The 12234-nt window shown below is 44.1% G+C and overlaps 1 protein-coding gene across 1 annotated transcript; it reads left to right on the top strand.

Moving 5' to 3' along the window:
• Positions 1-8839: 8839 nt before the first annotated feature.
• Positions 8840-11993, top strand: FJX1 (four-jointed box kinase 1). The gene has a single exon (XM_054971880.1). The coding sequence runs from the start codon at positions 9316-9318 to the stop codon at positions 10633-10635; it is 1320 nt and encodes a 439-aa protein (XP_054827855.1). The 5' UTR covers positions 8840-9315; the 3' UTR covers positions 10636-11993.
• The last annotated feature ends 241 nt before the right edge of the window (positions 11994-12234 follow it).

Here is a 12234-nt window from a genome sequence, read left to right as displayed (position 1 = left end):
AACATATTACAAGTAAAACCACAGTCTCAAAATTCACATCTGTGCCCTTGACTCTTTTTTCCGGTGCATACTGATTGTTCGCAAATATCATCCTGTGGTCTTAATTTTTTTTTTAAAGAAAACCAATTTCCTATTGAATATGAAGCAACTATTCAGTTCAGAGATGCTGTTCCTATCAAGTAACATGAATTGTAGCAATCAGTGAATGTCAATAGCACATTTGATTCTCACAGTTAAGAATGTGCAGATTCAAGAGACAAAAAGCCACATTTCAGCATGTCATTACATGATAAAGAGGATTTGGGGCTGCAGAATGGCTTCATGATTCAGCACAATCAGCATCCAGAACATTGCTAGCACTAAATAAATATTAAACAGCAATGCCACCAGAAAAGAACATCAGGTGATAAGAAATGTGAACTATTAGTGAGCAGCAACTTATCCAAATGCTAGAGACTCTTTAACAGCAGTGCATGTAAATCTTTATAACCCCAATGGGTAAGGTCAACTGCCCACAAGAAGATATAGACACAAGGATATATTAAGATACTATGGATATAACACACTACAAAAGCAACTAACAGTGTGATCATAAACAGTTATACATTTCTGAGACCATGAAAATTCTAGAAAATTGGAAAAATAAAAGGATATGTGGTTATCAAAAATACTGGATAAACTTTTGCTCAGGTGAGACAGATGTTTGGATCCATTGGAGGAGAAGGGACAAGGAATTTTAACCGACTGCTTCATTCAGCCAGAGATGTCCAACTCCCCCCACCCAACGCTGTTCCTGGGGTTTTCTATTCTCCAGAAATAGCATCACTAGGCATTTTCAACTGCAACAGGTGGCACAGGCAGAAAAATCATACTCTGTGGATGAACATTTCTTCTGGGCATGGAAGTTATTGATGGATCCAACCCAGAAAGAAATTATGACAAACGTGGATTCATCCCTGCATCAGGTTGTACATTTTCCCACCACTGGGAAAAGCAGAGTGAAGATTCAAACCTAAGTCACCCAGATCCTAGTCCAACACTCTAACCAGTACATCACACTGGATCTCAAAATACTGAGATTTACAATGATCCTAACTAAACACCTGGAATCGGAAATAGTCAAGTCATTTTATCACCTCAGGTTTCTGTCATTTCATTGCTCTGAATGTGTGAACTGGGCCTGAGTCAATATGTACTGTATCAGTCCCAATTCACACATTTAGATATGCATGCATCTCCTGTACATAGTACAGTACAGCTAAAGTACATATAATATACCACAACAAGCAGCTAAGCCTCTCTCTTAGCTGTCTCTCTCTCCCCAAAGGCTAGCAAGTAGCAAGCAGCAGCTCTGTCACACTCCACTGCTAGCTGAAAGTGAAACCCAGCCTGGGAGCCCACTGTTTTTATAAGCACAGGTCCCATAGACCGACACAGGAGGTCTGTGGTTGGCCGTCAGAGCTGCCTATCAGGGTTTGCAGGGATGAGATTGGAGTGCCCGTGGCTACAGAACACCCCTCCCCCATCCCTCCCCTGGGTGTCTTCTCCCAACTTGTAACCGCTTTGCAGCTCCATGGTTGGAAGGAAGACCTGCCGATCAAGGTAAGCTGGGCTTCCATTTGGGTTTCCACGGCGACAGAAAGAGCGCAGACAGAGTTCAGGCATTCCCTGGCTCCGTTTCCACAACTAACAAGGCAGGATCTAATGGCCTCAAAGGCAGATGAGGCAAGTAATCTTTCTTTCCAACATTGCCATTAGGAGTTATGTGTCAAGCAGAAATTCTGCACATGCAGCTTTTCTCAGCACAGGATGCAATGTCTAGAAAAGCATGTTGGGTTTTTGACCATCCAAAGATGGTTAAAAGAATAAGAGCCCAGCTAGAATGCAAAAGGTGGCAACCCTAATGGCACAGCAAGACTATTTGTTTGGCTGGGATGAGCTGTTATCAGTTCAGCCAGCTATACTTTACTTGTTTCTATCCGAAGGTTTCACATTTGGACTCAGTCATATCTAGACCACAGCTGTCAGGACAGTAGCTAAGATTGCCACCTATTAACTCCACAAGATGGAAGTAAAACGTTATCAAAACAAACATTATCTCACTAAAAAATAAAAAGGACTTTCTAGGATAACAATACCAGATGGATAATTGTAGCCATGGTAGTCTATTGCAAGAAATTAAAACAGAAGTCCAGTGGCCAACCAAGTTTATTCCAGCATACACTTTAGTGAGACAGACCTCACTTTATCAGGTGTGCATCTGAGGAACTGAGGTCTGACTCGCAAAAGCTTATGCTGGAATAAATTTGTTTAGTATATAAGAGGCCTAGGGACTTCTGTTTTTGTTTTGCTTTTTAAGGAAAATAGGAAAATATGTATTCATCATTTAAGAACACATATGAATAGAACTGGAACACATATGAATAGAACAACAGGTAAGCCTGGATGAGCTTAAGACTCACCATCTTGAACACTTTTCATCAGTTACGTACTGGGCCAGCCAGGCTTCTCAACATCTGCCACCCCAAGCCCCACTCCCACAAAGAAAGTAAATTCCAACAGGACACCAAACAGAAGTTTAACAAGTGCCTAGTGGGTTGTCTTATATGACTCGTGAGGCACTCCTCTGAGAAAACTCCTATGCTTCAGTAGTGAACTGCAGCAGGTAAGGCCCATATTCCATGTTTTTATGAAAACCCATCTTACAAAAATAAAATGAGGGCAGAGAGTGAAGAATAATGCTGGATATGGAGTATTCTTCACTGTGCTTATGTTTTCCCCCTCTGTATAGAGAGGGGGCACTCAATTCTAAATTTAGATATTAAATGACCCCATCATTAATTCAATAAATATTTCTATTTCCATTGAAAAGAAAGAATAATAGCAAGATTTCTTGAGGCCTGTAGGGGGAGTAAGTACAACATTGTAGGAACCACAGAATTTTCTACAGTAACTGAAGCGCAAACATCTTCAATGACAGTCAGAACAAAGAAAATATATTTTTCTCCTTATAGATTTGGTAATGTAAAATCTATTACTCTGGAACCAACAACAGCACTTGCCTTGCATCAACAAATTTATTAAAGTGGAAGACATTATTTTATACTTAAGCATAAGACTCCAAATTCTATAAATCGACAATATATTTGATACAATACATATAGTACATGATTAATATATGTATGTACTGTATCAAAAGGTACTGTATGATTAAAATATTTTCTTCTGACTTCAGTAATGAAGCTAGTAGTATCCTTGCAGTTGCAGAGTTAGATATTTACCTGAGAAGTTGGGATTATAGACTCAGTGTGACAAGACATTGTCTCTCAGCCTCAATTCTTTATCTGTAAAACAGGAATAATCAGAGAGGTGTATGGATGTAATCACAGCAAGGATTTTGCAAGTAAAAATGGTTACTTAAAGAGCTACAAGATGCACATTTTACTAAGAGGATCTTTATTGTGAGTTTTGCATCACTTCAGATAAAGTATGAGAAATTATAGTGTTCATTTCAATTCTAAATTGAAATTCTGCCATTTTAAAACAGAAGCATTTTTAAAACTCCCTTCTTTCAATGTCCTACACAGTATTACTGCAGATATCATGGTAGTTTAGTACAGTGGCTAAGTAACTGAGCTGTGAAGCAGGAGTTCCATAGTTTAAATCTTACCTCTGCCCCAGAACTTGCTTCTTTTGGTCAGCCACTAATCTTTCAGCCTCTCATCTGCAACGATACTAATTATTATCTTCCTTTGGGCTCTTGCCTAATATAATAATACCCATGAAATGCTTTGTACACATGAAAACAGTAATTCCAGATAGACTACTCACAGGAGGCTAAGAGACAACTCTCCAATAAGACTTTCTACAGGTTTTCTATCCTCGAGACTATTGGGGAGTGCCAGAAGGAATTAAATAGACTAACAAAAGAGTTCCACACATACAGACAGGAATAAATCTGTATGGATGTATCTGTGACAGACTCAGCTTCAGATGCTGAGATTTCCAGTCAGTGAGCTATGATTGACATGCCCCCCCCCCAATGTGGCTGGCCTGGAATGGCAGTTGATGATGGAATGTTGGGGAAGCTGTCAGTGGGAGTTGGAGAGAAAACAAGAGAGGAAAGGGGAGTTGGAGCCTGGCTTTTGACCAGAGAGGGTCAGCCAGAGAATCCTCTGTGTGAGGAAGAAATGTTAGAGAAGCACTGTTAGTCCTCCGACTAAAGTGGGAAAAACCAGCACTAACTCCTGCTTAGACTTGAGAGATCTGGGAATTATAGTGGGCCAAGGAAGTGGATAGAAAGGAGTCTCCCCTTCAATGCCAGGAACAGGGTTATAGCTCATAACTATAACACCTGCCCAGTATCTAGTAAAGATTTGTTTCAGTGGAGCACCCTTAAGTCTGGAGAGGAGGGGAAGTCATGTTGTGTCTGTGCTTTGAAAGTAGAGCATTTGTTAAGCAATGTCAACCTCTGAAATCAACCAGCAACTTAGAGTTATACCAAGTGTTTAGTGCCTCACACCAGGTCCAATAGCACATCAGCAATAGTCCAAAAAAATTGTGGAACTCTACTGGCATCTTGTAGAAACTACAATGTATTGACAATCTTCTAGAGAATACCATCCTGGCGATCAAGTATGTTGAGGCTCTGTACAACAATGAAGATTGATTTCAAACCATCAGGAACATTATCCATGATGAAACTACATCACTCCTGGCCACTTTGTATTCACTTACATTACTTCAGGTTTGGGAACAGCTTCAAGTTAATGGCATTGCTATAGATACATGCATGGCACCCACAATCTGCCAAAATATTCATGGTTGACTTAGACCAATCCTTCATGATATTTTTATTATCTGCACTCAGGGAGGAGACAGCTGACCCATTTCCTTAACAATTTCTACCCTCTTATCAACTTGATCCTTGATTAGTTCACAAAGCAGGTTCATTTTCTAGATGCTACTGTGCAACTACATGATGAACATATAAAACCACCTCATATCAAAAACCTGATTGTTACACTATTGCTTCACACTATCCATAACACACCACAAGATCCATTGTTTATAACCATGAGTTATGCCTGGGACTTACACCTGAAGGATTTACAGCAGGTACTCTGCTGGAAAACTGCAATATCCATCCAAATGAAGTGAAAAACAGATTATCAAGCCTACTAAAGGATATACACCAAACATAAGTGACAGTTCACCACTTGTCACCTATAGGACTCAATTAAAATCACTCTAGCATATCACCAATGATTTACAACCCACTCTACACAATGATATTTCTCTCACTCACCACCAGGATGGCGAGCCTTTCCTTACTTATAGACAACTCCCTAATCTCAGCTGTTCTTGATCAGCAACATACTGCTGAACAGAGACTTTAGTATGTGGACCAGGCCTTGCAACAAACTCAGATGTCAATTCTTTGCCCACATCCCCTCAGAAAGCATTATTACAAGACCTCATAATGTCACTGGGGGCTCATTCATCCACCAATGAGATTTATGCAGTCATCTGTCAGCAATACCGTTTGATAGATCAGACAATAGAATAAATTGACAAAGTTTATACAACAGTGGCGACATTCAAAAACCTGTGGGAAAACATTTTAGTCTTCAAGAATGCTCGTGCAACCTTACAAATCAGAATTCTTCAACAAACTAACTTCAAAGGGAGACAGTTATATTAAAATTTATCAACAAGTATGATACCATTGGACAGGGGGTCAATAAGTTTGACAGTTTTTCACTCTCTACAGACATTATGCTAATTAACATAACTGAATAATCTGTGTTATCATTAGTTAGAGGCATTGTAAATGATCACTGCAATATATGTACGTTTCAATTTGGCAAAGAAATATCAGAAACCAAGCCAAATGTTTGTATTTTTTCTTACTTCTCTTTGTATATAAAAGTCCTGCTAAGTCACATTACTACCTCTGATGAAATAGGCTCAAGCCCATGACAGATTTGTCAGTCACTAGCCTTCGCTTTTGTGTTTGCTAGCTAAAGCACTAAAGTGAGGTATCATTCTATACAAAATTCAATTTTACACCACAAGGTGGAGCCCTCAATTCCAACACCATCTTTTCCCAAAATACTATCACTCTTTCATTGCTTTGAAAACTTGTCCTTTTGTATTAAAAAATCAAATTGTTTATTACCTGAGCAACTAATGAATTGAGGTGAGTGGATTAATACATTTTAATATGCGACAGATGAAGTTATTATGCATATTATATCAGTTGGGAAGAAAATTAAACTGTAGATATTTTCAAAATTCTTCCTGAATATTCATGACCATTGATGACACTTTTTACTGAAATCTGAAGGTGTATTGATTCCGCTAGGAACAAAAATCCCAGGAGTTTCAACATCAGTCCTATGCTTTTAAATCAAACATTTGAATCTGTTATAAATGGCATTACTATGTTCGCTGCCATGTTTGAACTGCTGCTCAAGTGTTTGTGTGTAGACAGTGGTAGCATCACTTCCAAAAATGTATCTGAAGAAAGAAACTTTTATTCTCAAAAGTTTATACCCTGAAAATCTTGTTACCACTGGACTCAAATCCTGATGCTCTACTGCAGTCCAACATGGCTACCTACCTGAATCTTCCAAAAATGTGTTCCCCTTCCAAAAATATATTGGAAATCCCTTTCCAAATTTTTGAAAGTCCCCCTTTCAAAAATATATTCACAAAAGCAGTGTTTTGCACCTCTTGAAGTGGCTGCTTAGCTTGCCCCTGTTGCCAGCCAAAGTCCTGATCTTGTGGAGGGAAGATGGGGAAGCTGCAAGCTCGGCTTAGTTCTTTAGCTTTTTCAGTCAGCTTGCTCATTTTGACATGTCAGTCCTTGTTCTGACAAGTGGCAGGCAGTAGAGTGCAGTCCAATTATATTTGCACAAGCACATTCTCATATTGCTGCATGGGAACTCTAAAAATGATGCCAGCAGTTCATGCACAGGAGAGAACTCTGGACTGGCTATACAGGAACTAAAAAAGCCGTGCTGCAGATGCAACTCAATTTCAAACAATGCATCACCTGACCATGACCCTTGAGCATAGGTGACACTGACAGTGATCCATTAAATTTTGAGCATGAGCTACCCAGCAGTAAAATAAAAGTCCAGTGGCATACCTTATAGATTAATATATCTGAAGAAGCTCAGGAATAAGCATTGTTAATCTTTACGATTCCTCGAGACTTTTATTTTATTTTGCTATAGTAGGAGCTAAGACTCACTTTACTAATTAGTTAGAATTGCATTAGAATTGCTTTAGAGTCATATAGGGGCATTTTCCATCTAGGGAGAATGCAGAATCTCTTTCACAAGAAAACAAGAATGAAATTTCATTAAAATGCAATGTTTCTTTCAGAGATGGTTTCAATAGTTAGAGCTTATTCTGTCTTGAAGTAGGGCCCTGTAAGAATCATAGAGGAATATAAAGCAGAAGCACGTCAAAGACCCATCAAGCTTCTTATGTACATCTATTGACCCAAGAGATTCCTTCCCTTTATCCTTGCCTACTTCCATGTTCTTTCTCACCTGTGCAGTCTCTGCAATCTTGGCACTCACCCATTCTTCAAGATGGGTAGCCATGTTGGTCTGTAGCAGTAGAAGAGAGCAACAATAGCACCTATAAGACTAACAAAATTTGTGGTAGGGTCTGAGCTTACATGAGTCACAGCTCACTTCTTTAGATAGCTCACTTCCGCTGAAGTGAGCTGTGACTCATGAATAATAATAAGCTCATACCCATTCTACAAGTGTGTGGAAGATACATGATCCATCCCATTATGGGGAAAAGGGAGGCTAGAAGAATGATGTATTTATGCTGTATAAATGAATTAAGTAAGTAAGTCTCAATGAACTGAGAACTAAGGATGCAAGAATAAGCCAAAGCTGGACTTGAACCTAAAACACAAGTAGAATTTACACTCATCCCTACTGGCTCCAGCTCGTCCTCTAAATGTGAAATCCACTGTACAATTATATGGAAATAAGAAGTGACAGAAGATAGTGGGGTTTACTCCCCAGTAAACCTGAGTAAATCTAGGAAGTGGCTCTCATTGAATTCATTTATTTAGGGTCTGCCACTATTTGGAGAAAAAGGGTCACCTACCATGATCTGTGTTTTGCCATTAATCCGTATTTTTGTTCCTACTTCCAATTTTGGTGGGAAACATATTTGGGTGATCTTCTAGCCTATTCCATCCTTAAACAATCCCTGACAAATGTCATATCGTTTCTACTTAATCATTCATTTCTCTTTTTAAAAGGCATGTTTATTTGTCCTATTAAAACAGAAAACAATGCAACTGAAATCATAATGCGTAGGATTGAGTCATGATGAAAACAAAATTGGAAGGGAGCAAGCAGAGAGCAAAACCACACAGTTACAGTTTTTGAGTGACATCGTCTTCATATGTGACTCATGCTCAGGTACAGCCAGCTGATCGCAAGACAAACAGGATTCAAAAGCACTAGTTTAAATTGTGCCCTTGTCCAAGTATGGAGTCGCAATATTGGACTTGCATCGAACTCTCTTCCCCATCTACGGGTTAAAAGCCCCGAAGCAAAGCTCTTGTATTTGTTTTGTTACAAGGAACCTCCTCCAAGCAAATTTTTACACCACCACGTCCTCCTTAATCTGACCTCATTCAAGGGGACCTTTGTTTGAAATCTGAATAACGCTTCTCGCTCCCACCTTTTCTTCTAACTGTGCCGAATCCTTTGTGCGATCCAATCTGAGGGGGCGGAGGGAGGCTCAGCCCGAGGGGGCCAACCGCCCAGGCCAGCCCTTCCCAGAGACGGCTGCGAGCGCTGCGAGGGACAGACGACTCCGCTCACAAAAAGCCGCTGCAGCGCTGGGGCAAGTGGAGGTGCCTCCACGCCTCGTGAGGCGCCCCAAAGGGAAGCGTCCCCAACAGCGGCCTCACCCTCCGCCTTGCCATTGCCGCTTTAAGCGGCAGGCCACGCCGGGCGGTGGGCAGGGTCCCCGCGCCCCCTCTTTCCCACGTGGTCTCGGTGCCTGTGAATTTCAATCGCTGGAGGGTCTCGGTGCAGTCAGCGGTCCCAGAGCTTCGAGCGGCCATCCATCCATCCGGAGAACGGCTCTACGGGGCGCCGGATCCTTTCTGCTGGACCGACTGCTCTCGGTGCCTGGCCCGCCCGGCCGCAGCCACCATGAGCGAAGGCAGCCCCGATCAGGAGAACCGCGGGACTGCACAGCCGCCGGTACCGAAGCAACGGAGTGAGCCAGCGGCAGCCTAAGGCCAGCAGCGGGAGGAGGAGAATGCGACGAGCGGATCTGGCCGGGCTGGGCTCCGTGGCCGTGCTCTGGCTGCTGGCTTTGGCTTCCCTGCTGGGGCTGTGGGGCGAGCGGATTGCGGAGCCGGGGGGCATCGGACCGGGCTTCCCGCAGGAGCAATCTGGATCGAGGTTGGGGAGCCTGAGGGAAGAGGCTGAAGCGCCAGCAGCTTCCAGTCGTCGCCTCGCCCTTTCCAATCAAGCTGCCCAGAAAACTTTCCGAGCGCTGCTCACGCTGCCGGGACAGCCTCGAGAGCCCCAGGACGGGCCGAGCGAAAGCGGACAGGAGCCGCCGCCTTCGGTTCTTCGTCAGCGGGAGATAGGCAACTTGGAGCCGCTGCCCGCCTCGCCGGTGCGCGGGGGGATCTTCTGGAGCCGGGCACTGGAGGCTCAGGTGCCGCCGGGCTTCTCGGCCGAGGAAACAGCCTCGTGGCTGCAGGCGGCCCGGGAGGCGCGCGTCGTGTCCCTGGAGCGGGGCGGCTGCGGGCGCAGCTCCAACCGGCTGGCGAGGCTTTCGGACGGGAGCCGCGCCTGCGTGCGCTACGGCATCAACCCAGAGCAGATCCAGGGCGAGGCGCTCTCTTATCACCTGGCCGAGCTGCTGGGCATCCAGGGGCGCCTGCCGCCGCTGGCGCTCTCGCGGGTGGAGGCGCGCGGCGGGCAGTGGGCGCAGGTGCGCGAGGAGCTGCGCGGCTCCCACTGGGCCGAGGGCGCCGTGGTGAGCCTGGCGCAGTGGGTGGACAACCTGACCGACGTGGTGGCCCCCGCCCCGTGGCGCGCCGAGGCGGGCCGGCGCCTGCAGCCGCTGGCGGCGGGAGAGCTGCGCGGCCTGGCGCCGGCGCAGCTGGTGGAACTGGTGCAGTGGAGCGATCTGATCCTCTTCGACTACCTGACGGCCAACTTCGACCGGCTGGTCAGCAACCTCTTCAGCCTGCAGTGGGACCCCCGCGTGATGCAGCGGGCCACCAGCAACCTGCACCGCGCCCCCAACGGCGGGCTGGTCTTCCTCGACAACGAGGCGGGCCTGGTGCACGGCTACCGGCTGCTGGCCATGTGGGACAAGTACAACGAGCCGCTGCTGCGCTCCCTCTGCCTCTTCCGCGAGGCCACCGCCCAGCGGGTGCGGGAGCTGCACCGCCTGCGCAACGCGGCTGCCGAGCTGCGCCGCCTCTACCGGACGCGGGAGCCGCTGGCCGAGGCGCTGGGCTTCCTCTCCGACCAGCAAGCCCAGCTTCTGCAGGACCGCGTCGACTTGGTCCACAAGCATATTTTACACTGCAAAGCCAGGGCCGCCGGCTCGCTGTGACTCGCTGCCTAGTTGGACCCCAGGAGGGCCGCAACAAGGGGACCCAGCGTTGGGCCTTTCCTCCTTCATGGGCTCCTGCAAGATCACCCTTCCGGCAAGGGATGGAGGTGCCTGTCAGGTGTCTCTAGTTGCGAGCTTGCTGACATTTCACACAGGAATGTGTGAGGAGGCCAACTGAAAACGAAGTTGGCAATAACACAGGCTTTGGGGGAAGGGGCAGGGGAGCCAGTATTGTGCGTGGTTCTCTGGTGTTTTGTTATGGGGACCCATCAGAATGTGCTCCTTGATATTCTCATTTTATGCTCCAGGCACTCAATTTCCAGTAACACTGCGTTGTCTTCAGTACCAGTGCTGCCAGATTTATTGCCAGTCCACAAATGAGAGCTGAGTAGGCTTATATATTTGGGGAGGATGCACTAAAAGACACATTTATGCCTCTTTTTTTGAGGTGTGATTTGAAATGTTGCCCCCTTTCTGCACTATTGTCTGTTATAAGACTAATAATCCTTCCTCTGCACAGCCCTTCCCCTCAAAAAACCCATTTCTTAATGTTTAACAGGGCTTTGAGGGACCTGCTGAATGGTCAGGAAGTGCTTGGTGCTGTGGCATTGCTGACCCAAAATGTATAGACCTGACCAGCTCCTTGAATAGGAAACTATTTGTTTTAAGCATACAAATCTCACTGTTTTAGCTTCACCACAGGTTTCACTTCCCAGAATGGATGTTTTTCTACTGAATCTTAATGACTCTTCTTAATAATTCACTTTGGTAAAAGGCTCTGTATTGACCATATTTGGAAAGGGGCCATCTATTTTTTCCCTTCTAGTGGGCCATTCAAAAGTATTCCCTGCCAGGCTTTTCATTTTTTAAAAATTAAAATAACTTTAAAAACTGAATAGCATTTATAATCCAATAACTGCTGCCACGCTTCTTCAGTTGTTGAATTAGGGAAAATACCCCTCCCATGGCCCTGTTTTTTCTTGTTGATCTCCCCAGTGCAAATGGATGTACATAATATCAAAACTAGTAAGTGTGTAGGAAACGCTGCTGTTCCAGTAGCTCTTAACCTTTGCGGCGAGAAACAAAATTCTTTCCTTTCTCGCCATGTCTGTTTTATATGTAACATTGCTGTACAGTAAAATAATTGACTAATGGGGTAACAGAGGAAAAACAATTCCCAGGTTTATAGTATTTGTCAATGTAGTAAATTTTTGATGCATTAGTCACACAGGAAGAAAATCAGTTTCATGCACTTTACTTTGACTTTTCTTATTTTTTTTTTATGAAAAGGCCTTTTATTTTTTAAAAAACTGCATTTTAGGTACATAATGTATGTTCCTAAGCTGTTCTGTAACATACTAAAGAAATGGGTATTTCAGTAAAAATGTGTTAATGTTTTGCCTTTTGTGTTTAAAGTTCTGGTGTTCATTAAGAAGTAAGCTTTACTTTCACATCCATCTTCCCTTCCACATGAATCAGTGTTGATTCTCAATTACTAACTACATTGGACTAAATAGACTTTTTCATATATAGGAAAGAGAGAAAAAACTGTTCTTCAAAGTTAATTTTTATCTGTTGTTGCTATAGCTTATCCAATGC

The sequence above is a fragment of the Eublepharis macularius genome, chromosome 2, assembly GCF_028583425.1.
Source record: "Eublepharis macularius isolate TG4126 chromosome 2, MPM_Emac_v1.0, whole genome shotgun sequence".
Lineage (NCBI taxonomy): Eukaryota > Metazoa > Chordata > Lepidosauria > Squamata > Eublepharidae > Eublepharis > Eublepharis macularius.
The sequence above is the reverse complement of the archived record's forward strand: the minus strand, read 5'-3'. Positions and strand labels throughout refer to the sequence as shown.